At 43.8% G+C, this 25,669-nt stretch overlaps 1 protein-coding gene across 45 annotated transcripts in view; it reads left to right on the plus strand.

Annotated features, from left to right (window-relative positions):
* The window catches only part of RBFOX1 (RNA binding fox-1 homolog 1), a 2,224,270-nt gene that overhangs the window by 1,836,345 nt on the left and 362,256 nt on the right, over window positions 1-25,669 (plus strand). For 7 of the 45 annotated variants that reach the window (XM_067013750.1, XM_059039277.2, XM_059039267.2 and 4 more), the window contains exon 1: window positions 18,772-19,077. The exons of the other annotated variants lie outside the window; for them this stretch is intronic. In XM_067013750.1, coding sequence (XP_066869851.1) covers window positions 18,991-19,077 — 87 coding nt within the window. In that variant the 5' untranslated portion in view covers window positions 18,772-18,990. Of the gene's footprint in view, window positions 1-18,771; window positions 19,078-25,669 lie in introns of those variants that run through there. 45 annotated transcript variants of the gene reach the window in all.

The following is a 25,669-nucleotide window of genomic DNA, read 5'->3' on the forward strand; positions in this document are numbered from 1 at the left end:
AGTACAGGCAGCTGTAGGATTTAAGAGCCTCAGCTTTCCTGGTACTGATGAGTAAATGCACAAAAGGTTTAGTCTCAATGAGCCTTTTCTTTTTGGCGTTTGATGTTTGCCCAGGATCCACCTGGAGGACTAGATTCCCCTTATCAAAAACAACAGCAAATATCACCACCCTTCCCTGGATGGTTCTGCTTTCTCCAGGCATGGGGCAAGCTCTGCTCTGAATGCAAGGGTGAGAGCTGAGAGATAGCCTCCTCGCACCATGAGTCTTCCTCAACATCGGCTCCAAAACAGAGAAGGAATGGTGAGGTCGACATGTTGCAGTATCCAAGTGTCCATCTCGAGGATCCTCCAAAATTCAGATGAGAAACCGACATCATTTTAGAACCCGTTGGTGTCAGCTCTTTGCAAAGCCTAGTTTAAAAAAAAAAACTGGTGTCTCTGGAGCTTGTATGTAGGACAGAAGTGGTAAGCTGAAGGCTTATCCCAACTCCATTACTCAATTAGCTGATTCAACTGGATTGAGCAAGTTGCTTTACTTGATTTGGGGGCTTTAATTGCTTCCTCTGAAAAATTGGGATAAGAATAACTATTTCATACTGTTCTTTGTAAGATTAAGTATGATCTTTAGCACAGTACCTGGGACAGAGGGAGCAGACAATAGATGTTTATTTAAAAAATGAAAGAGTGAATGAAAGAATGAATGCATATCTGTGTTAAATAAGTGTCTGTTTATGGAAGCTGTTTATTGAACATAATTCTTTATTTTCCATTTCTCCCAAATCAACGTGATATATGGCCCCATGGCTTACCAAGGACACACACGAGGCCTCATATGGTGGCAAGGGTGGAGGTCGGTGTCTCTCTCAGGTCCCACGGTCCCTCCTACCTGTCCTGGGTCTCTTCTCCCTCCTCTTCCTGCCCCCTTTAAGTCCTGCTGGTGGTGTTGGCTTGTAATGTGGCGGCACAGCTCAATTAATGCTCTGTGACAGGAGGAAGGAAAATAAAAATTGTCTTGCTCTTGTCAGTAGCAAAGTTATTTACTTTCAAAAGCTGACAGAATCACACTGCCGGGGCTTCATTTATTTCTATTCAGAATGTCATTGTTCTGTGATGCAAGGGACTTGAGCACACGCACTGAAGTTCATTCCCATGAGCTTTCCTAGGGAGGGTGCTGGCTAAAGTGAAGATTGTCACCTGGGAGAGTCCAGAGGAGTCCTTCTGGGGCTTGGTGGTGTCTGGGTCCTCGGCTGACGGCTGGGTGGATGCCCCAGTTGCAGGATGCATTGTCCATCTGACATGTGCATTTTTAGACCCTGGATCTGTCCTGTGAGAGGGTGCTTGTGTCATTGTGTCCTCTTTATTCTGAAGCAGAAGAACGAAGCGTCGGACTCCGAGCTTCACATCACTCTCACCTGAGCCGCTCCCGGAATTTCTGGAAATGCAAAAGCACCTCTTGCAAATGGCTTGGCTTTGGGTCTATCGATTGTCTCTACTTAAACTCTCTGACAGGTTCTCTCATCCAAATAATCTGTATAAAGCTATGCATTTTTTTTGCTTCCTTCCTTCTTTCTCTCCCCGCCCCCAAGTGTTTGCACTGAACTGTTAAGTGGAGAAATCCTTTTCTTCAGGGTGCAGTGGCACAGCCTTCCACTGGGGGTCTCCGTTTAGAACATGTGACTCAGGATTCTTGAGAACTCTTTTTCTTTTTTTTTTTAGTCTCCTTTTGGTTCCATTCAAAAAGTGAGACTCCTCTATAAGCAGGAAGAGATGCCGCTTCTAAGATCATGTAGATAAACAGAGAATCCAGCAGGCTTCACTGAGGAGGAGGAGGAGGAGGAGAATAAAATAATGAAAATAGTGAAATAATAACTTTTATGGACTACGGGGTGACAGGCACACGACTAAGCCCTTTTACATGGATTACTTCATTTAGTCCCCCACAAAAGGCCTCCAGGAGGGTTGATAGGAATCAGGAATCGTTTGGGTCTTTTTTTTTTTTAAAGATGGGAGGCCTAGGTGGAAGAGCCCATATTTAAAACCACACTGTCTCCCTCCAGCGCCAGCCTTCTGAGCACAGTTCTGTGCTGTCCCCTTGGCCTCTCCCTGGCCGTGCAGGCTGCTGCTCCTCCCTGATCCACCCCGGCCTCTGCTAGGCCATCTCTCTGCATTTAACCGCGCCCTCGCTTCTCTTTCCTTTTAAAGGCAAAACTTGTCAAAAAGGGAAAGAGTCCGGAGATCTCTCAACTTTGAAGCTTTCTGCGATTTTCGGTCGTTATGATTATTGTTGACTAACTGACAACACACAGCGAGGCTGTCACACTCAGGGAGGGTGAGCCAGGGAGGGAGAGAGCTGATGGGAAGCGCTCAGAGAAGAATGGAGTGCGTTTCTCCACCGCCAGTTCCAACCCCCAAATCCCCGTTGTGCTGAGCAGCTCTCCAACCAACACAGGAAATGCAGTCATTGCCCAGCACCGTATTAATGATTTATACACCCCGCACCACTGCTTTTGTTCACGTGCAGGGCCTGGTCCTGTTAATAAAGGAACTTACGGGAGTGAGTGGGGTCTGGGCTTGCCAGGCTGTTTTCCTAAATGCAATGCAGGCTGCTTCATCAGTCAAAAGAATTTAGTGCTTTACAACCTTCCTGAGCTTGTGTGCGTGCGTGCGTTCGTGTGTGTGTGTGTGTGTGTGTGTGTGTGTGTGTGTGTGTGTGTTGTGGGCTTAATCAGATTCACCTCGGGACATTTACATTGCTTTTCTGTAAAGAATGAATGAAGGAGGGGGTGCCATCTATCTTAGGTGATTCAGGGTTGATTGGTTTGTTTCACAGTGGCGTCACAGCCCTATTTGTTTCCCATTTGGTGTTCATGCTTTATGGCGTTGTCTGTGAAAAGGGGCTGACACCGTTTTATTAGCATAAAGAGATGCAGACCACATGAGAATCCCCCTTCCTTCCATAGCATCAAAAACAACAGACAAGGGAGATGGCGGGTGTTCTGAAGGCAGAATCACTGTTCACTACAAGTCAATAGGACTTCGTGTGTTCTTTAAACAATGGGATTTTTGAGGCTTTAAATTTTTTAAAATTATTCACAGAAAAAGAATTTGGCTTCGTTTTGAACATGAGGGAGGATATTTATTTTCCAAATTGAGAATTCTGGATCTAGGAAACTTTCTCCTGTCTAGTGAGCCATAGAAAGTAGATTTTAACCTCCCTCTTTTTTTTTTTTTTTTTTTGTTTTTTCTAATTGAAAGGAAAAAAAGTGTATAATCACATGGTGTATTTACAACCCTCAATTCCTTTTTCAAGATATCTACAGAGAAAAGCCCTGGGTTTGTGGGGGGGAAGGGGGAAAGGGGGTTATTGCACTTGTGTTCTCTTAATTGTACCATTCATTTCACTTTGTGTGTGGTTTTATTTCTTCACCTATAGAACTGACTGATGACAACAGAGATCTGAGTAGGAGTTTGAGGGGAAAACAGAATATTTAGAAAATTAGGATGATACTTTAAATATGCTATCCAACTGGCTTCTTTTTATATAAGATAAAAGTTTGATTTTAGGGAAATGCGCCTGACTTTTAAAAAAAGAGATGTAAGGCTTTTAGGAAATAAACATGTCAGTTTAGTAGCATTTCTAAATGATGCATGAAGGATTGAATGCAAAGACAAATGAATAAAACCCCAACCAACCCCCACCAAAACCAGGGCTTTAATTTCTTTTAGAAATGTGAAAGTTTTAGCTAACTGGTTCTCATTCACATTTATGCTTATGAGAAAATTAAAAACGTGTTTTGAAACTGTCCAGGGTCTTAGTCAGCAGGAATGAAATGGAAACAAATATTCCATTCAAAAGACTACCTTTTCCAGTCTCATCTTCTTGAAAAGTGGAGAACAGAATGTACATATTTACATAAGTAAATAAAGAATGCTTCAAACGTTTCTCATCACAGGAAATATGATACAGCATTTTGGACTAAGAAAGCAGGTGTCCCGCAAATGCAGCTTACATTCATATTGTACTGATTTCTGTGTTTGTGTTTGTCCTCTATTATATGAATTTGTGAGTGTCTCATTGTCTTTAATTATGTCTACGAGGCACAAGACAGCAGTCAACATCTGCTCCATTGTTTACTAGGTTTACATATAGCTTTGATGGGTTATTAAACAATCTATTTTTCAAACGGAAACAGGCTGAACCCGTATTATGGCATTTTGTAAAGACCCATTATGCAATTAGCACTTGGGATTTGTGCAAAGCTGGTGATTCACCCAAATAAACATCCCTTTAGTCTGAGGGCTCTTCTTGGCTTTGTGAAAAATATACATTGCCCAAAAAATAAAATCACATTTCCTCCTTAATCACATAGCATGCCAAGATGATGTGTTAATATAAGGGATGGATCCTTCACTTTTTATATCAGAAAAAGAACAACTCTCCAAAATAACGATGTCTTTAATTCAAGCCAGCAATTACTATATTACATAAGACAACTATCAGCTGACACGTGAGACAGACTTTTGAAAGTTTACCCGATACTCTCAGAGCAGAGAAAAGCTATGTTTCTTAACCATTTGTAGAATGTTCCTCATACTTCATGATCTATTTATGAGACTTACTGAGTCATCTACAGCAAAGCATGTGACACCCATAATGAGTGGATCAGACCTCATTCTCTCACTTAAGTAACTGGTTAATAATTAATTCACTCGCTCATTCATTCAACAAATATTTACTTAGCCTCTGTTCTGCCTCAGAAATTGGGTTAGTCCCTAAAGAGACATAGGCAAGGAAAACCAACTTCATTTTTCCTTCATGGAGCTCACAAGTTTGTTGGAGACCTAAGTGATCACCGTATATATCTGTATTGCAAGTGGTGATAAATGGTCTGAAAGCAAAGAAAAAGGGTCCGCAGAAAATAGTAGGGGTTGGATTCAGAGGTGAAGGGTGTTCTCTCGGGGGAAGGAGCATTGAGGCTGAGATCAAGTAGGAGGTGGACAAAGCGGTAGGGGTGGAGAGACCGTTCACACTGAGGCAGAGAGTGTGTGTCCCAAGCCTGGGTGATCTCAGGGGGGCAGAGAAAAGGCCAGGGAGCCCGGAGGTCAGTGAAAGAGGGCAAAAGAGGCAGAGAGGGGCCAGAAGCCATAGGGGTCTAGCAGCACTGATATAGAGGTTGGATTTTAATCCAAGAGAAACAAAAAGGAAAAAAACCAAACACACACAGAGGGTCTCTAAGCAGGGGGCAAATATGACTGAATTTAACTTTTAAAAAGACCAGTTTGGGGCTTCCTTGGTGGCGCAGTGGTTGAGAGTCCGCCTGCCGATGCAGGGGACACGGGTTCGTGCCCCGGTCCGGGAAGATCCCACGTGCCGCGGAGCGGCTGGACCCGTGAGCCACGGCCGCTGAGCCTGCGCGTCCGGAGCCTGTGCTCCGCAACGGGAGAGGCCACAACGGTGAGAGGCCCGCGTACCGCAAAAAAAAAAAAAAAAGACCAGTTTGGCTGTTCTATGGAGAACAGATTAGATAGAAGGGGACAAGATTGAAAGCAGGGGCTCAGGTAGGAGGACACTGCAATAATTCAGCCGCCAGAGGACGGTCACTGGAAATTGACACCAGAGACGGACAGGAGTGAAAGTTTTGAAAAATAAACCTGATCTTCTTTGTGACACTCTTCCACCCCCCACTGCAGGTGTTCAGCCAAAGGAGAACACACGTAATATTCTGGAGAGGGGCAAATAAGGGCTTGGGTGGGGACGGGAATTTCTCAGGAGGTACCAATCCTGGAATATATGGGGCTTCACCGAAGAGAGTTACAAGCCAATTCCAGCCAAAGCTCCCTGGATTCTAATTGGCCAGAGCTCAGAATCTCGGCAGGTGGTCTCTCACACTGTTTGGTAGCAGAGTTACCACACAAAACGGCACCCAGGTCAGCAGAGTGACCTCTCGTATCTTGGCAGCACACTTCCGAAATCGTGAGTGAGGAGTGGAGAGCTAGTTGGATGAAATGTCCTGGGGAGCAATGCTCCGTCCCCCACCTCCAGTCAGGGGAGCTCAGGAGTTAAATGCGTGCCCGCCGGCGTCAGACAAAAGTGGCTTTGAATCTTAAAAACATAATGGAGATTATGGACCTCTGACCAGCTAAGTGGACATGTCTCTTAACCTCTCTGAAGCTTAGTTTCTACATTTGTGAAATAGAGGTAGTAGCAGGACCGGTAACATAGGGTTGTCACGAGTATGGCATGAGATAATCTGTATAGCACCCAGCACAGCCCCTGGCAAATAAAAGCTCAGTAAATGTTTTTACTCTTGGTAGTGGTGGTGGAGGTGCTGGTGATGGAGGGAGTGTTGGTACTGACAGTGGTGGAAGAGACAGTGGTGCTGATTCTGGTGGTGATAGCAGTGGTGGAGGTAGTGATGGTGATGATAATGGTGGTGTGCCGGGGTGGGGGTGCTAATTGCTGTTGGTGATGATGGTGGTTGTGTTGATGATGGTGGAGCTGCTGGTGATAGTTGTGGTAGTGGTGACAAGGGAGATGGTGGTGGAGGTCTGTTGGTGGTGATGCTGATTAAAATGCAGTGTAGTAGAGTAGTTTCAGAGCACCTGGATTTAAATTGGGTCCAGATCTGCCACTTGCCATCTTGTGTGCCCACTGGCAAGTTACCTTTCTTTGTTTCAGTTTTCTCATCTGTCACATGGGGAGGATAATACTCATTGTCAGTCACTACAATGACAAAAGGAATTCATGTTTGTAAAAAAAAAAAAAAACACAGTACAGCATTTATTCTAATAAGTGAACTCTTCAATGAGCATAGAGTGTTTGTTAAATAACAAACTGGCCCTGAGTACAGCCTTAAAAAAAAAAGGTACCCAGTGGCTTCTTTATTCTTGATTTTGGTTTGCATAGTGAGCAGGAAGGCCATCTTCCCCTTTCCTTCTCTGCCAGACGCGCCCCCTTCTCTCCATGTGTTCTTAGTATAACAGGTGTGTGGTGAGCCGGGATTCTGGCGGAGTGCAACATGAAAAAGACTCCCAGTAATTATAAAAATAACAACGAGGGCTGCTTAATGTGGTAGGCAGATGAGTACACCACTAACCAGAATGATAAATAGCGCCTGCAAATGTTAGGTCCCAGTGGGAGTGTGGGAACATATGGGGATAAACCACACTAAAAGTTGGGCATCGTTGGTAAGTTTCAAGCGGTTAAGGAAGGCCGCTCCAGTGCCAGGGTTCCTTTTCTTTTTTTCTTTTTTTAGCCTGATTTTAAATCCTTCAGTTCCCTTTTGTCCCTTTGTTCCATTTTGGTCCTAAAAGGAATATTCATCTTTGAGGCCAGCCAGAGAGCCTCCAAGGAAGTGAGGTCTGGGTTGTAATCCTAACATACACAACCACCCTGGAATCTGTGAATTTCCACACTGAGCTCTACTCGATATTGTGCAGAGAGATGCAAACGAACGCAGTAAATATTTTATGGAATGCCGACTTGTCGAGTTCAGATCTGTGATAGGTAGGTGTGCATAAAAATAAGCACCTAAAACCCACCCAGCCCCATAAGTTTTATTTGCAGAAGGGGCAAACAGCTCTCTCTGCCAAACATTATTTAAAAAGAAGATGTGGACGGCAGTAGGTTGATTTCAGGTCGCTGTTTCTGTGTCTGGGTCTGAATATAGTTTGGAGGTGGTGCAATCTGTGTTGTCATGGCTCTGCTGCAGTGGGATTTCTCTGGAAGGTTATTTTGGAATCCTTGCTCACTGTTCATGCAGTTTTTCCTAGGGCTCACTTACAAGAGGTTTCAGCATGAAGGCAAGAGTTATAAGGTGGGTACCTGAGTGCTGGTGTTGGCTCCTTAGTAGATTTCCAGGATGCCTTACTTAGCAAATACATCAACATTGTCGGTAATGGAAAGCACGCAGAGGAAAGGAAATAGGTTTTGGAAACAGACAGGCATGGCTTTGGCTATGGCCCTCTCACTCAACTAACTAGCCATGAATGATGTGAGCTCTCTGAGTTACGGGGCTATTATGGGCACCAATATCAGACACTTGTTAAAAGATTAAATGAATTAAGGTTTTTAAAGTGCTTAGAATGGTGTTTGGCACTTAGAAAGTGCTATAAAATGTTTGCTGATACAAATAAGGAAATGGTATCTCCTATGACTTTTTTTATGCGTGTGTGGACGTGTATCTGCCCTTAGTTGCAAGGGACAGAAACCCAGCTCAAACTAGCTTAAGCAATATGGGACTTTATTGATTCATGAAACTGTGACGTTTGGGGTCAACCAGTGATAGGTGAGTAGTCACTTACTAAATGAAGTAAGTCAGGCAGATAAAGACAAATATTGTATGATATTACTCATATGTGGAATCTAAAGAAATAATACAGGTCAACTTATTTACAAAACAGAAACAGACTCACAGACATGGAAAACAAACTTATGGTTACCAAAGGGAAAAGGGGAGGGAGAGGGATAAATTAGGAGTGTGGGATTAATAGATACACACTTATATATAAAATAAGCAACGTAGATCTACTATATAGCACAGGGAACTGTGTTCAATGTCTCGTAATAACCTGTAATGGAAAAGAATCTGAAGCTGTACACCTGAAACTAACACAACATTGTAAATCAACTGTACTTAAAAAAAAAAAAAGATTAAATGAGTTAATACTTAAAGGGGTTAGAAGGTGTCTGGCAAATAGTAAAAGATATATATGGTTTGTTCCTAAAATATTTAAAAATAGATGTAGAATCAGAAACGAAACGAGGTCACTCAGGGTGGTTCCTGTTTTGATGTCCCCAGAGTGTCCCAGAAGGGTGCTGCTAATCTGGGAAGTTGAAAAGCCCACCTGTCAGAGGCTCTCTGTTGCCACCAGCTGCCTGGCCATGACATCGTGGAGAAACCATTTGCAGTGGTCAGCTCCTTGGCTCGGCCTTTTAGATGCTCAGCTGCACAGCTTAGTCCTGGGTCCTTCCTCTCTCTGTCTTGGCTACAAGACCAGACTGCAAGGTCTCTGAAAACACAAGCGTGTATTTTCTACCTCCATTCTCCCCCAGCGCTGGGTTTGGTGGATGCCCTTCTATGCCTAACACCAGCTCGTTGGTCTGATAGTCTCTGTTTCCTGACCTGAAAGCTTCAGCGGAGAGAAAGCAATCCCTGTTGGATGATTGTTCATTATCGGACAAGAAGGCTAAGGATGTGCGTTTGGATTTCTTAGTGTCTGCCTTGGTTTTACAATGTAGATGCCGCAGCATCTTCCCAAGTTGTCTGACCTTCTTGCCTTCTTGAAACCCTCAGCCCTGCTGAGCTGTGGCGAGAGTTCTTTGAGTGGCAGGTATACATCCACAGTGCCAGTCAACATGATTCCGTGTGAGAACGGTCACCCGAGCTGTCACTGTGAGACTGACTGAAGGGGATTCTGACTCTCTCCATATCTTTTGCCTTCAGAAAAAGCATAGCATATATTGGCTACATACTTCCAAATCTGATGGAGGTTCAGAGGGCCCTCAAGGGTCCACAGATGAATTCAGAGAGACCATCAAGTCACTGCAATGATCTGAAACATTTTGTGAGTTATGTGCAGTTTTCTGGGATGAGGGCAAAATTCTCAGAGCGGTCCATGCATCAGAAATGAGAGCGAGGAACCATCTCTTCACCCCCAGAAGAGGCAGTCAGACGAGAAAGAGCCAGGGACAAGATAGCCCAAGGAGCCAAGGAGCCCTGGAGGTTGAGATGGTGCTTCAGTGTCACAAAGAAAGGTCAAGGGTCATCTCTTTAGGGCTTTTTCTCCTGGATCGCCTCCTCCTCTTTTTTTTTTTTTTTTTTTTTTTTTCTCCTTCCGCGGTCAGTCTTTGCTGGTGTTCCCATGTGCCAGCCACTTCCACTGCCTTGGACCTCCTCTTCCTTGGGAGGCATTTTTCTGCTTCCTGATGACTCAGTGGGGGTAGGGTGGGGTGGGGGGTGGAGGCCAGCACTTCTCCAGATCTTCAAGTCTTGTCTGTCTTGTCCGTCTTGGCTGTGGTTTTGTCTTGCTTTGCCTTTAATGGCAATTAGGGTGCTTGAGATTGAGTGAGGGATTGAGGGCAAAGGAGATAAGGGATCCACTCAGCTTGAGTTCAGTCCAGGGCAGCATTTCTCAGAGTGTGTTCATGATTGTCACGGGCCGAAACAGGGTTTCTCATAGTTGTTCGGCATTGGGGCTTCCGGCTCATTCAAAGTGCAGCTCTGTCATTGACTGGCTGTATTTTCTTGGCCAATTTACTTTTCCTCTGAGTGGCTCTATTTTCTTGACTGTAATGTAATACATTTAACAGAATCTACTACATAGGAATTTAGAGAGGATCTCCTGAGATAATGCATCTGATGAAATTAGTCCAGGGCCTGGCACAACGTAAGCATTGAATACATAGCAGCTGTGATGATGATAATGGTGATGGTCACAGAGATTCTGATGAAGGTGAAGAAATAGGAGGAGGGCAGCTAGGAGAAGCAGTGAAGAACTTTGCATAGGGACTGACATAATTTATTATTCTCAATAGCCAGATATTGAAGTAGACAGCAAAATGGATGGATAGATGGATGGATGGATATAGATGGATGGCCAGTCAGTCATCAAATAATCTTGGGAATGTCTTCCTCAAACAAGGTCAAACAGGTTTCTATTTTTTTTTGCCCTTGCAGGACTTTTCAGGTCCTCTACTATGCTATGCACCATGAGCCCCCAACTGGGAGAGAGAACAAGCTGAATTTCTCCCACTTCTTTGGCCACGCGGTTCTTTTTACAATAAAGCATCTCAGGAGGCATCTTTAGTGCAGAGCTAGCTTTGGGAGAGGCCAGTCCAGACTCTTAGTCTCTCAAGGGAAAAGGATGTGCATAGAGCTCTGGTGGTTCAGTGCGTTCCCAGAGAGTAAAGGGCGTGCATGGGGTTGGGACAGAAAGACCCAGTTCTGAGTCCTGGAGACTCGTGCTATTTGTAGTGGGCTCTGTACCCGGCTCCTGCAGGGACCTGCTTGCAGCACACGAGGCAGAAGATGCAGGGAGGGCATGAGCACAGTCTGGGGCAGCGGCTGATTATTCATCCGCCATCGCGAGAGTCCCCAGGGAGTATTTGTTTGCCTGGAGCAAGGTCAATACATTCTCAAACCCAGTTGCCATTCATCCCCAGACAGGTCAGGGGTCAGTTCCTGAAGCATTGTTGATCTCAGCAGAGATGATGTGCAGGGTTGATATTCTTAGATTTGCTCATTCAGCCAGTCAGTCTGGCTTTCAGAGGAGAATCAGGTCAAGAAGGGCTTAATGATCCAAGAGGAGCACTGGTGCTGCCTCCACCTCTGGGGGCTCGAGTTTCTAATGATAATCAGCAGCTTCTTCACTTACAAGACCTACTGGAATTTTCTTTGTGCATCTTCATAACCACTTTTTTTTTTGGTGGGGGGGGGAGCGCGATACTGTTGGGTAGGAGTGACCCAGTGTCCTGGATTCTTTGGGTTATTCCTGTTTCAGAGGCACTACTTTCTCCATCCCCATAAACCCTCAATTGAGTTTGAAATTCTCGTATTTTGTCTTCAAAACGGTGTCTTCCGTGTACAGAAGCTACGCCCACAAGCTCGTTAGCCTCTCTGTCTGAATTTTTGGTTTACATCCCGGAAGAAGAAGGTAGGTTCTTACAACCAAAAGGCACATCACAGGTAGCACCTGTAAGAACTATTTTATTTAACCAATTAGCAGTTGAAGGGAGGAAGGGTTTGGGGGAGGTCTGATTTGAGCTGGTTTGATCCTTGGAAGCAGATGCTGTTAATGTGTTGTTACTATGACAACTACTGCACCCACTATCTGCTCAGAGCCAGTCCCTCAGCTAAATGTGTCTGTGACTCTTTTAGTCAACCTGTATATGACTCTTATTTAAATCTCTAGACCACCCCATGAGGTGCGGTTACTAATCATATTCTTATTTTACAGGTAATAAATCTGAGGCACAGAGACATTACATAATTTGCACCAGAACACACAGCTAGAATCTGGTGGAAGGATCGGGCAATTGGAGACTATAGTAATGCCACAGTGAGAACCGATGCTTACTTGGTACTTATCACTCGAGTAAAAGCTTTCCGTGCATCACCTCATTTACACGTGTTAACTGAACCCAATGGGCTGGGGAAGTGTCTTCTCTTCCCAGGATGTGACTTTGCTAGCTGGATTGGTCCTTTGCTGAGGTTACAAATGAGGTGACTATAACTTGGAGAACAGCTGATTGGTGGCCCAGTACATCTACCCACAGCCTGTGGAAGCTTTTCCTATGGAAGGTCTTGCCTCCCTGGTAACTAACATGATACTTTCAGTCTCCCCTCTTCCAGGAACTCACCTGTCAGTCCTCGGCCTCAGGGCCATAAGCATCTTAGGAACTTTTTCTTTGTGGTCCATTGCTTTTTGAGGTAAAGCCCTTCCGTGCTGTGTTCTTACCTGCATTGGATTGGGTTTGAATGCATGCCTGGTGGTGAGTGGAGTTTATCAATTTTGGTTCGAGTCGTTGCTCTAGAGCAGTCATTTGTCATGGTCTAGCAGAGGTTAGGGGCGTGTCAAAGGGAAAACTGGCTCTTGCTAATTAAGAAAGCACCTATTTTTGCTGTTTAACCTCAGACAAGTCACTTAACCTCTCTGAACCTCCCTATCATCCTGTGGCTACCAAAGGTAATTCTCAAGTGCCTACTGAACATCTACTCTATGGCCAGTCCTGTGAGAAAGACAGGAAAACAATGATGGAGGAGGAGGAGGTGGAAAAAATAAAATAGAAGCATACCTGGAAGTGATTACTAGCTGGGTCTACCATGTTAGGTCAAAACACTGCTTTTGGGGGCTTAGACAAGTGGGGTCGTGAGTGCTAGAGAAGGTGAGGAGGCTGCCTGGAGCATCAAACACGTGGCTGCTTGCTGAAGAAGGGGGTGTTCATGGGTCGTGTGAGGGAACAGAAAGAATGAAGTTTCCTACAGAGACCTCAGTGTGGGGTACACATGGGGCATTGAGGAGGCAGACTTGACCTGAGAATTGGGATGGTTAGAAAACAACTGACATGGGTACATGAAAGACATGCCAAAGAAGAAAACATCAACTAAACCAGCACTTTTTGAACTTTCCGAGTGCCAGGAACACCCATAGGCACCCTTGTCATTTCACAGCAGCAGCGTACCTGTGCAAAGGGCTAGGTGTTGTCCCATTTTACCCCCAAGGAGACCAGGGCTCAGGGCTAAGTATTTCATTCCAGTCAAATCTTTGAAAGGATGACAGAGCCCATATCCCAACCCGGACTCTCCAACTATGAAACTCATGCTTTTTCTACTGTGCCCAGATGCCCCCGGGTCACTTGAGATGACCTTGGAAATTTGTAGCTCTCAGTGGTCTGGAGACCCCTTGCAAAGGCAATATGTGAAAGCAGCTTTACTTGCATTTGTCCAAAGCGTTCATTCAGTCAGTCATTCTCTTAAGAAGCATTTGGGGAAACTTCATTTGTCTACTCAGCATTTTAGTCATTGGGTGAATAAGAATGAATGGCATGCTTCCTTATTTGAGCCAGTCTACCTTCTAGAAGGAGTCATCACGCTTAAAAGAATTATTATTATACAATGCTAACATGACTTTAGGACACAGGTGACAGTGTATTTAGTTCTGCCTGGGGTGGTGGGGAAGGTTTTGTGCATTTGACTTAGGCCAGTAATGTTGAATTGGAAGGAAGGGAGGGAGGGAGGGAAGAAAGAAAGAAGGAAGGAAGGGAGGAAGGAAGGAAGGAAGGAAGGAAGAGAGGGAGGGAGGGAGGGAGGAAAGAAAGAAGGAAGGAAGGAAAGGTAGTTCTGCATAGCAGGCAAATTTGTAAGGAGTCTTAGATGCATGAAGGTGTTTGGCAAAGGCAACTTGCCAGTGTGGTTTGCAGAGAAGAGTGATTTGTAGAAGGAAGGACAGTGTGTATTGGAGGATGAATCTGGAAAAGCTGAGGAATATTGTGAAAGGCCTTGAAAACTATAGGAAATTCTCTGTCACCCAACTTGGCCTGGAAATGGGGAGGTATGGGTAATTAGATAATCTGCATAAATTCATATTAGGAGATAACCACTGTTAATATCCAAAAGCTAAGGAATATGCTTAATGCTTTCAGAGGAACACTCAGTTTTTTGCTTTTTGTTCTGTTCTGCTTTGTTTTGTGTTTTGTTTTTAATGTTGGACAAGTGGCAACTGACATTCGGCTGCTTTTCAAGAAGCAGGTAGAGAATGATGGAAACGGTCTCACGAGATCTCCTAATCTGGGGAGGGGGCAGCTCCTTCCCAGGCTTCAGGAACGGTTGGGCCAAGGGAATGTGCACCAAGGTTTCTAGACCTTCCAGTCTTTCAAGAGATGTTGTAGATCTACATTTTATATGAGCTGCCTCCGTTTAAAAATATTAGCTTATTTTTACACAATGCAGACAAATCCTCCTCCTCCTCCTCCTTTCTCAAGATCCTCATCTGTGAACTGGATTTGGGCCGTGAGGCTGCAGTGGGCTCTGTTGACCCATAGAATCCATAAGGCAGGAATCAGCCTTCTCTGCATGCTCCCCTTTCCCATTCTCCAGCCAACACTTGTGTTTCTGTTCTCTTTCCTTCTCTTACACGGGTACATGGGTGTTTAAACTTGGGGTGGCTGCTGCTCGGAAGGGCTGCTGGTGGGCAGAGTCATCCTCACATTAGCTCTCAGGATCTGGGGAAGGAGATGTAGTATCTGACAGCATGAGAGGAACTACTTTAATCCAGGAAGGGAAAAGAGAAGGTCACTAACTAAGGAGGGGGTGTCATCACGGAAGGTGGAGAAAGACGGGAGAATTTTTGGAGGGAGGATGGAGGAGCCTGCACTAGCAAAGGCAGGCTAAGAAAAAATAAAGGCTTGGTGGAAATCCCTGACCCAGGGGTAATTGACAGAACTGGCACCAAAGAAGTGGCAGGAAAGCCAGAAGCAAGTGGAGAAGCAGAGGTAAACAAAAATGGAGTATATACCTCTCATTGTACTGAAGTCGGACTTCCAGAAGTTTGTAAAATATATGCTCTAAATGAAGGGTCGGCAAACCACAGCCTGAGAGCCAAACCTGGCCTTTGACTGTTCTTGTACGACCCTCGAGCTAAGATTGGTTTTGACACTTTCAAATGGTTGGAAAAACTCAAAAGAAGAATATTTTGTGACAGGTGAAAATGATAGGAAATTCAAATTTCAGAGTCCATTTACTTATTGTAAACATTTTCACATGCAAACGGCAGAGTTTTGAGTAGTTGCAACAGAGAGTTTAAGGTCCACAGCACCTAAAATATTTGTAATCTGCCCATTTACAGAAAAATGTTTGCCCTCCCCTGCCTGTGATGGCCAGAGTGATAATGATACATGGCCCTTGGTTTAAATTCAGTCCGTTTTGGCAACCTACCTGTGTTTTCTACCTGCTGCCAGAACTATCTCCCCTGTTCTTCACCTTATTTTTTTATTCTACATTTTTTTAAGTTCCTGCAAAATACTATGAGCTTAATACCACCCATTAGACATTGGGTAGCTAACCATTTACCATGAGCCACTGGAAAGCAGAGATACATGGAATGTGTGGTACCTGCACATTCCGTGTAGGAAATGGACCCAAGAGGAAAGAATTACAATCCAGTAATCCTGGATGCTTCCCATTTGGGAAAACAGAACCCACTTTAGAAAAAAGAGGTTTTGCTTAGTGACCATTGTTTATTTCTATGTTTTATAATGTCATAAAGTTTTGGGGGTGGGTTTTGAACAAGGGTACATTCTGTTCATACCATTTTACAAGTACAACCACTACAGTCATACATGGCAGTAATATCTAAATATAAAATCAGAATCAGAGAAAATGTGAATAACAGGACTGGAGGTGGTGAGAACAGGAAGATGAAAACACAAATATGCAGGCAGTAAAGGCCAATAAAATGGACAGAGTTGAACCTCTTTTGGGGCTCTGAGCTTCCTGGAAGTCAAAGTGAAAAGGGTCACAAAGCAATGAGCCTTTATTTTCAGAGAGAGGAAAAGAGATATTCATTACTCAGGAGCAGAAAAGCTTTTGTAGCATGGAGTTCTTAAAAAGAAAAGAGAAAATATCCTCTGCAAATGAAATAGTATACATCTATATGTCCTGTGTGTACAGGCATACCTCGTTTTATTGTGCTTCACGGATACTGCATTTTTTACAAATTGAATGTTCGTGGCAACCCTGTGTTAAACAAGTCTATGGGCACCACTTTTCAAACAGCATTTGCTCACTTCATGTATCTATGTCATATTTTGGCAATTCTCTCACTATTTCAAACTTTTTCATTATTCTCCTGTTTGTTGGTATCTATGATCACTGATCTTTGATGTTACTACTACAACTCGCTGAAGATTCACATGATGGTTAGCACATTTTAGCAATAAAATATTATTAAACTAAGGTATATACTATTTTAGACGTAAGGCTATTGCACACTTAATAGACTACAGTATAGTGTAAACATAACTTTTATATGCCCTGAGAAAGCAAAAATGCGTGTGACTTGCTTTACTGTGATATTCTGTTTATCGCAGGGGTTTGGCATCCAGCCACGATATCGCCAAGATCTACCTATAATATGTTTCTGAAATGTATCTTCAGCTTCTTTAAAAAAAACAACACGTAGAGTAATACACAGGATAATCTTTTGTATTTATGTAACTCTACAGTTTCCAAAACACTCCCACACTTTTGCTTATTGGAGCCCTCTCAGGTGAAGGGTAAGTGGGTATTGTCACTTCTATGTGAGGTTCAGGAAACAAAGTCTAAATGTGTACGTTTCTGGCCTTCATGACTGAATTAAGTTCCCCGCCTCCTGGTCCAGTGGTCTTTCTACTTTATAACACCAGAGACATAGTACAATCTGACCCACCCCTTACCAGAGTCAGGAAGAGCTCTCCCCTCCCAGGAAGCTGTCTCATGGCAAGGCCACTGTCCTCACTGGTAACTTCTCAGAAGCGCAGTGTTGAAAGTCAGAGTCAAAAGCTAAAATTAGAAATATCAGGCTGTTAAGTAAGAGGGGTCAACTCGCAGCTGTTCCTGGAGCTTTCTGAATTGTAACAAGGTGGCCCCTTTGATACACTAGAATCAATTACACAGAAACCTTGTCAAGATGGCCCAAATTCAGCCTTAAATAATTGAATTCTCTGCCAAATGCTGTCCACTGTCGTTATCTAGAAATGTAATTATACAGCTAAATCAAGCAACTAAAATTAGTGTCGTGTAAAAACACCTTGGTGATCTAAAAGTGGAGGAATTGACATTTGGATTTAGAAAAAAGCCAATAGTTGAATATGTTTTGCGGTGTCTGAAGCTCTCCAAGTTTCCACAAAATCCATATCTGGTGTCCTATTTCAAGTTCAAGGTGGAATGTGGTAAGCAGGTGTCCGGTTTGAAGGTGATTTTTGATGATTCCTGGGCCTTGAGCGTAAGCTGAGTGGTCTCACTCTGTGCTCTCGAAATTGGGAAACTCTCCACATGCCCACGTTCTTTCCCGGTATGCAGATTAGGATAGTGCCAATTTGAATGCTCTCTGCGCCTTCAATCTGAAGTCAAAGATGTGTCTATACCAGGTATTAGTAGAAGAACAGGAAACACAGGATAAGCAAGGCAAATACTGTATGCATCTTGTATTGTACACATCATGATAGGATACCAAATACTTTACTTGTCACACAACCCCATGAGGATCTATTATTATCTCAGTTTTCCAGGCGAAGAAACTAATGTTCAGAGATGCTGAGTAACTTGTTCAAGAACACACAGCTATTAAGTAGGACGCACAAGTCGGCGTAATTCCAATTCATGCAATCCCATCGAAGTTTATCTATTTCCGTGTAACGTATCCCAGACAATCACTGGGATATTTTCAAACATCAGAAAGATTTCAAATACTAGAATGTGTTTTTCACCTGCAGTTTTGGTGTTCATTTGCTATGCCTTTAAACTCAGGGAGCAGGGAGTCATCTCTTATTAATAGATTGCATATTAAAATATAACAATTGAAAGCTCAAAGACAAAAAAAATGTTTAAAAAAATTGTTTTAAGGCATATGAAGTTCTCTTACAGAACGAAATACTACTGTAATGGATATGGTGGCTGATTAGGAATTGTGTTTGTAGCCTGGCACTGCCTCTCACGCGTGTAGGGCTGTGAGCAAGCAGTTCAACTAGTGTGAACCTCATTTCCTATGTGGACCAGGAACTGATAATAGTACCTACTTGGGAGAGTTGTGAGCATGAAATGACGAAACATATGTAAATAATTTAGCTCATCCTGCGTGCATAGCACACACTGCAGGTATTTGCTGGTGGTATTATTATTTGCACAAATCGCCCTTTAAAACTAAAGCCAGAGAGAGAGAGAGAGAGAGAGGATAACAAACTCGATTAAGTATCTTCTTCATTTTTCTGTGATCAGTACCAGAGGCTGCCCACATTCCCCTTCTTAGGTTTTAAGTGGCAACTGATAATCACATCAATTTACATTTCTCAGTTTTCCTCTCTAGGCATCCCACGCAGACTCTGTCCCTTGCCTTTTGCCCAAATTCGTTAGGAAGAGCCCAAATCTGCCAGCTTGACCAGCTCTCTCCCAGTCTCTTAGTCTCTCTCACTCTCTCTGAGAACTAAATTAATGAAGAGTATTTGGTTAGTCATGTTAGGCAAGCCGTTCCCAAAATAGAACCTTCCATTTTGGTAGCTTCAACCCTGCAGCTGCCGTGTCTCTTCGTCGTCTGGGAAGAAAACTTTCACATTAAGAGTTGCTGATGCCGGATTCTCTTTCTCTCCCCTCTGCACACTGATGAGCCCTCGGCTCCTGACAGCAGCGGTCCGGCTCTCAGCTTTGTGGTTCCGAAGAAGTTGGGTCTATAGATTTTCCCCTAACTCTCTCCATTGATGCGTTGAGCTTCTGAGGGAATCCTACCTTCCCGTAAAGCATGTTGCCTTCTCAAGGAGTCCTCCTGCATCCCTATGGCGTGCCTATGATTGTTCCAGCAGCCCCCTACTTCCCCGGACTGATCCAGGTAATTCAAGGCCACTGCCAGTGAGCAACTTAACTCCGGAGCACTCAGAGTAATAATTGGAATTTTTATGGTTGAGAAAGCAAACACTTTTAATACAGGAAAAAGCTCTCGTGTAGTCAGTGGGAAGACAGTAGGAAATCAAAAAGATGGATCACCCTAATCTGGCTATTGACATCTCTCATGGCTGAATAAATGGTGTAGTTGAGCTATATTTGCTTGTATTGATCCGGCTGCTGTTTAACATTCATGCCTTTGCTTCGGGAGGTTGACCACGGGGCAAAGGATTTGCTCTCCCTCCCAGCTTTCTGAGGGACTCGGTCTCCCAGAGCAGATCATAAGGCAGAGTTACCTGATCATGAGGTGAGTTGGTTAAGCGCCTTCACCCAGGAAATAGAAGGAGCGTGAAATATGCATTAATCCTTAGCTTCCCCTTCCCGTGGATTGCCTATTTTCACAGAGGCTCCCCCTGCACCCCCGCAAACCTGGGTAGAGTGGTGGCATGGAGGCAAAAAGGAACACTCTACTGATGGTTAATTATGAAGTTCAGAGATTATCCTAGGAATCCCTGACCAGTTGTTTACATCTTAATAATGACAAGAAAGTGAAGGATTGAAATGTGTGTTGGTATTACTCTTAAGGCTATTAATTTTGTGTCAGGAGAATCATCAAATAAGATATCCGGGGCCTTTTTTTTTTTTTTTTATCCTCATCGTAAGCGTGACTTCTTAAGCAAGTGTTGGCTTCTGGATGTGTGTCTGAATTTCTCTGTGGAAGGCTAACTAGTGACAGAGCCTGAACATCACAGGGAACCCGGATGTTTTCCACTGTGGTTTGTTTGTTTGAGAACAACAATCTCTTTGTAATAAATTCTGTATCTCGTTTGTACAAGAAAGGAAAACTACACGTAGTTAGTTAGGATGTCCTTTTCCCTTCGGCCTTGTGCTTCTCCCTCCGCAATAGTTTAAAATTCTGCAACACCCTAGCTCATTAATTAAAATTTCTGGGGAGGGCTCTGGTCAAACCCCTTTTTCTCCTATGCTGAATGTTGTTGTTACCTCTTATAAACTGTAAGAACCTTGGTGATTTGAGCCATTCAGGAGTGATTCCAAGTAGCCAAGCAAAACGGTCTACCGTCCCAGATTTATGGTCCTTACTCGTTTTGGAGGCTCCTGTATTATTGTGAGAAATAACAGACTGCTTGGAGAGTGGTCCTTAACAACACGGAAATTATTCCATCTTTCTGGGCATAAGCAGGCCGGTGTGGCCCACACGAGGTCTGAAGCAGAACTCAGGGGCAATCTGGAAGGCCTTTGCTTGCATTGGAAATTTGGGGTGAAGTTTAGCCATTGGAGTTTTGTCAGACTCTCTGCCACCCTGTCTGATAAATAATTACAAGCAAATCGTGCCCTTCACTCTATGCTGATTGATGCTGAAATTGCTTTAGAAAGTTCTCATAAGTTCCTGTTATAGATTAAGTGCCGGTGTAGGAAAAATAACGGCACCCACTGAAATGGGTGAATGTAATCAGGCTTAATGGACTCGAGAGCTTGTTGGGAATTAAATAACTATCGATTCGCTGGAATGTTGCCATCATTACAAAATGCCACTCTGGACGTATTACCCCAGTGATAGATGAGAAGACACCCGGGCGAGCTGAGAAGTTGGGGGCCCGATTTCTTCCTCCTTTGCAGAGTGTTTGAGAAACATGTCCAGTTATTTGGGGAAGGAACAAGTGATTTTACTTGCAAATCTTCGCCGGATCATACTTTGTTTTCCCAGGTGACACCTCTGGTAACTAGTTGCCCTTAAGTCGGGAAAGCAGTGCAGCGGGGAGCCTTAGCCCAGCTGCTGTGACATCGTTCGTCTTCTTCCTCTCCCACCCACCATGGATCACACTGAAATGATCTGGGCAGGGAGAAACTGGCCTTATTTCCGGAGTTCTGAGACAGCCTGTGTTATTTATCCAGTGGCATCAACTGGAAACTCAAACACTCCATTGCAGCAACATTTCCAAGCAGAGGAAAGGCAACTCAAAGGGAGAAAAACTGTCTCTGTCTCTCTCTGTCTCTCTCTCTGTCTCTCTGTCTCTGTCTCTCTCACTCACTCACACACACACACACACACACACACACCTTTCAGCCGATGCTTCTGATGCCAGCTGCCCTGCGTCCCTGCAGGCTATATCAGCTTGCTGACCAATTTGTTGATCTTGTGCGTTTCTTCCCAGCTCTTCGAGACGCAAGGGCTTTCCTAGAGGCAATTGAGGTGCCACCCACACCTTCATAATGTGATCAACCAGACAGTCAAAGGATCCAAAATAGAGTGTGTACTCCATCCTCAGTAGTAAGTTCCCTGTGACTGGAGATATGCAAACAGTTGTAAGGGCCACTTGGCAGGGTTGCCGTATCAGAATTTAAGATTCCTCTCAATGTCTTTCCAACCCGAAGAGCCAGTGATTCTATGGCGTAGGAACTTCCTTTACATAATCCTTTCAAGTGCCACTTTTTTATAGCCCTGTTTTTGTCTGCTCAGTGAAAAAGAACAAAACAATAATTGATCAGACATCATAAGAGGCTTTTAGGAGAGCATCACCTTATCCTGCAAAGGCAGTGAGTGAAGATGTTTCGTAATAATCCTGGGGACGTTACTCAATAGGGTTTTTTGTCCCAAGAGTAGATTCAATAGTGACAACTGACCTCACCTGCCATCCCCTAGGAAAACTAGAATCTTTACCATATTGAATCTCTGGAACCCGTCTTTTGCTGTCTGAACTTGTTGAATAGATAGCAAGGAGGATAGTTTTTCCTTCTAGCCACGTAAAGAATTCCAGAGTGACTGTGGAGGAATGAGCTGAAGCAGTTTGGACAGTTTCATGGGGAGTGAGAAGCAGAAGAGGAAAAGAGCAATATTACCAAGTGCAGTGTATCAACACTGCTCCTTTACCCTTGGTGTAGACCGTAATCTCGGTATCTCTGGATAAGAAGAACCAATGTGTCTTCCTGTTGAACCTCTTTACTGCTTCTCAATTTCCAGCAAGACCTTGAATGACCAATGAGTTATCTGACCTGAAGACAAAGGAAATTTGACAAGTTGATTGTCAGTCTCTCTTGAGTCCAAGGAGCTGCCAGCAGGACTTACCCCAGCCGTGGACCATGCCCACCCAGTGTCAGACGATATCATCCAGACAAGAGCTTTGTAACTGATAAGTCTGGTTGGTGTTTGGGTCTAATAAGCCCTTGGCTCTGGGTTCAAGTTCAGACTTGAGCCCCTCACTCTAGATATTTGTCCGACAGATATACCCTTTGACCATCATGGCTAGATCATTCTCCACACCGGGACAAATCATTCTCATCTCATCCGGGTATTGCAGATCAGGTCAGGAGACTGTTTTCCTCGATGGAGGGCAGTGTAAACACAGCCACGTCCACCTCACCATGCATTTGTTAATTTAGTTATTCAGTCGCTGCCCACATATTCCATATCAGGCACTGTTCTAGGCACCTGGAAAACAAAGGTGGCAGAGTTATAGCTACTGACCGGTGGGTTCAGAGCCCAGTGGAAGAGAGCATGAGATGAACTATTACTACAGTAATACTACTGTAAATCTAATACTACAGTAGAAACAGCAGGAAATCATGATAGGTGATCATTATTGAGTACTCCCTATGTGCCAGGCACTGTGTTAAATACTTAGATAAATTATCTCAATTTATTCTAACAGTACCGTAGTCCCCCCTTATGTGAGGGGGATATGGCCCAAGACCCCAGTGGATGCCTGAGATGGTAGATAGTACTGGACCCTAGATATATTGTGTTTTTTCCTATACACACACATACCTATGATAAAGTATAATTTATAAATTAGGCACAGTAAGAGACTAACAATAACTAATAATAAAATAGAACTATTAAAACAATGTAGTACAGTAAAAGTTACGTGACTATGCCCTCCCCAATACTGACTCTTCTGTCCTAACTAATCCCTCCTCACGCACTGTGGCCGTGACTTTTGCAGTTTGAGGTGAGACAGCAAAACTACACACATTTCTCTTTCTTTCTTTGAAATGTCACGGAGAAGATTTGTTCTTACCCTAGATCTTAGCGATCTCAGCATACAGTTTTGTTTCTTTCCTTATTAAGTCGTGAATTTTCACCTTTTCATTTAAAGGAAGCACTTGACGGCTTTTCTTTGTCCATCTGAACTGCCAGCATCACTAACTCTTGTACTTTGGGGCCATTGTTAAGTAAAATAAGGGTCAGTTGCACACGAGCACCATGATAACACGATAGATGATCTGATAACCGAGACGGTTACTAAGCGACTAACGGGTGGGATCCGCTGGACAAAGGGGTGATCCACATCTTGGACAGGACAGGATGGGACAGGACGGGACAGGACAAGACAGAATGGCACAGCGCCACTCAGAACAGCACGCAATTTAAAACGTATGAATTGTTTACTTCTGGAATTTTCCATTTAATATTTTCAGGCTGTGGTTGACCTCAGGTAAACCTGGGGAAGCGAAACCACAGCTAACGGGGGCTACTGTAACCCTAAAGTTGGGAACTGTTGTTCTACCAACACTTACCTGTAATTGTAAATTCCAAAAAGCTCTGAAAATCAGGTTTTGGGGGGGCAGTTTGGCACCAAAATGCATTTTGGAAGAAAACTTGACCTGAAATGATGTGTGGCTATTTATAGACTCTCTTTATCCGACTTACTGTGAATATTCATATATTTTGCTATGGGAATATTTACATGTTTGATTTCAGAGTGTTGTCCCAAAGCCTGCTGAGAATGTTACATAATCTGTGTCTGATGAAATCCCTTTCTGGAAAAGGAAATCCCCCCAAATCTGAATTTCAAGATAGAGGTGACCCCAAGGGTCTCCGATAAGAAATCACAGTTATGTATTATGATACCCTTTCTGCATATTGAGGACCTGAAACTGACATTTAGAGAAAGGTAACTTGCCCAAGGTCACAGGGATTGTCAGTGACAGAGCTGAGATGGAGACCAGGTCTGGTAGGCTGGAGCCTCCCCTCTCAACCACTGATCCACTGCTGAGGTGTATCCATGGGAGTGCACATGAAAACACAGGGGAGGGAGTAGGTGGATGCCTCTTGGAGTAGTGAAGAGGGTGGTTCAGAGGGGAAAGGTGGCATTTGAGTCGGGCTGTAGAGCATCAGCAGACATTCACTGGGCAAGCAGAGGAGAGAGCCCTTCCTAGCAGAGCGGAGAGCTTGGATGAACTCACGATGTTGGCCTGACACATCAAGATAGAGCTGCAGTCTCTTCGGCAACTCCTTGGAACTGTGGGATTTGACGTTACTTAAACATAGGTCTCAAAAGTCAAAAGGCATGGCTCCAAAGGACCTGGGAGGAATCTCAGAAATGGAGTTCCGAAGCCCCGAATCTCTGTGTGCCCACATAGGAATGGGCCCTGTAATACCCGTCTGTGAATCCAACAGTTGAATGCCAAATTCCCTGCATTTGAGTCCTGATCGTTGTTTGCCATCCTTTCTCTCTGAGACAGTAAGCTCTCTGAAGGCTGTCCTTTCCAACCTATACCCTACAGAACTAGATGGTAGCAGAGAAATGCTGATTAATGCCTCCCTGACGTGGATAGCAATGGTATAGGCCAAGCTTGCATTCTGGATTTTGAAACAGAAATCAGCATCGTCGGATCTGGCAATATATTTAATGAGAGATCTGCATACATATATGTAGTGTCACCAAGAATTATCAAACTGCTGGTTTTAACAAAGGACCAAGAGTAATCGTCCCTACAGAAAGGTGGAGAAATGTGTAGGGAACATGCAGGTCTTTGGGGCAAACTTGAAAGAAACAAACTTGGTTTGCTCTGTGGCTAGTGGAGCCATTTTCAATCTTGGTATTGTTGCCCTGCAGTGTTATCTCCATGTTTGGAATATCTGCTGATTGGGAAAGAAATCAGAATGCACGCCTGATATGAGTGCTGGTGGTGTCATTTACTTTGCGGCTGCTCCATCTTAGTCACTGAGTGACTTTTCTGTACTGCCAAAGAGGCCATGTCAACAGCAGACTAAATTAAAGAGTCAGGGAGGTGGCAAAGAGAATTTGGAGTCAAACAGGTCCGGGTTGATATATTGGCTCTGGCATTTACTAAGCGTGTGGCCTTGGGCTTGTCAATTAACCTCTCCAAGGCTGTTTTCTCAGCTACAAAACGAAAACAGGAATACCTGTCTTGCAGCGTGGTTGTGAGCTTTACATGTGATTCATCTCTTCATTCAGCAATTATTTATTGAGCACCTACTGTTTGCCAGGCTGTGAACTAGGGGCAGGTGATGAGGCAGAATAAAAATCATACAAGATCCTTGTCAACTTGAAGCCTATATCTTAATATATGGGAAAGGTCTGGTGTATATATATATATATATATATATATATATATATATATATATACCAGAAGACCTCTTTCATCTTCAAGTGACAAAAATCTAATTCATATTGGTTTAGAGGAGAAAAAGAAAATGTCCAATTTCAGGCACAGTTGCATTCAGAGGCTTCAACACCCCAAGTCATGTCTCCCCATGACTCCATAGTGGTTAT

This window comes from Kogia breviceps, chromosome 14 (assembly GCF_026419965.1).
Source record: "Kogia breviceps isolate mKogBre1 chromosome 14, mKogBre1 haplotype 1, whole genome shotgun sequence".
Taxonomy (NCBI): Eukaryota; Metazoa; Chordata; class Mammalia; order Artiodactyla; family Physeteridae; genus Kogia; species Kogia breviceps.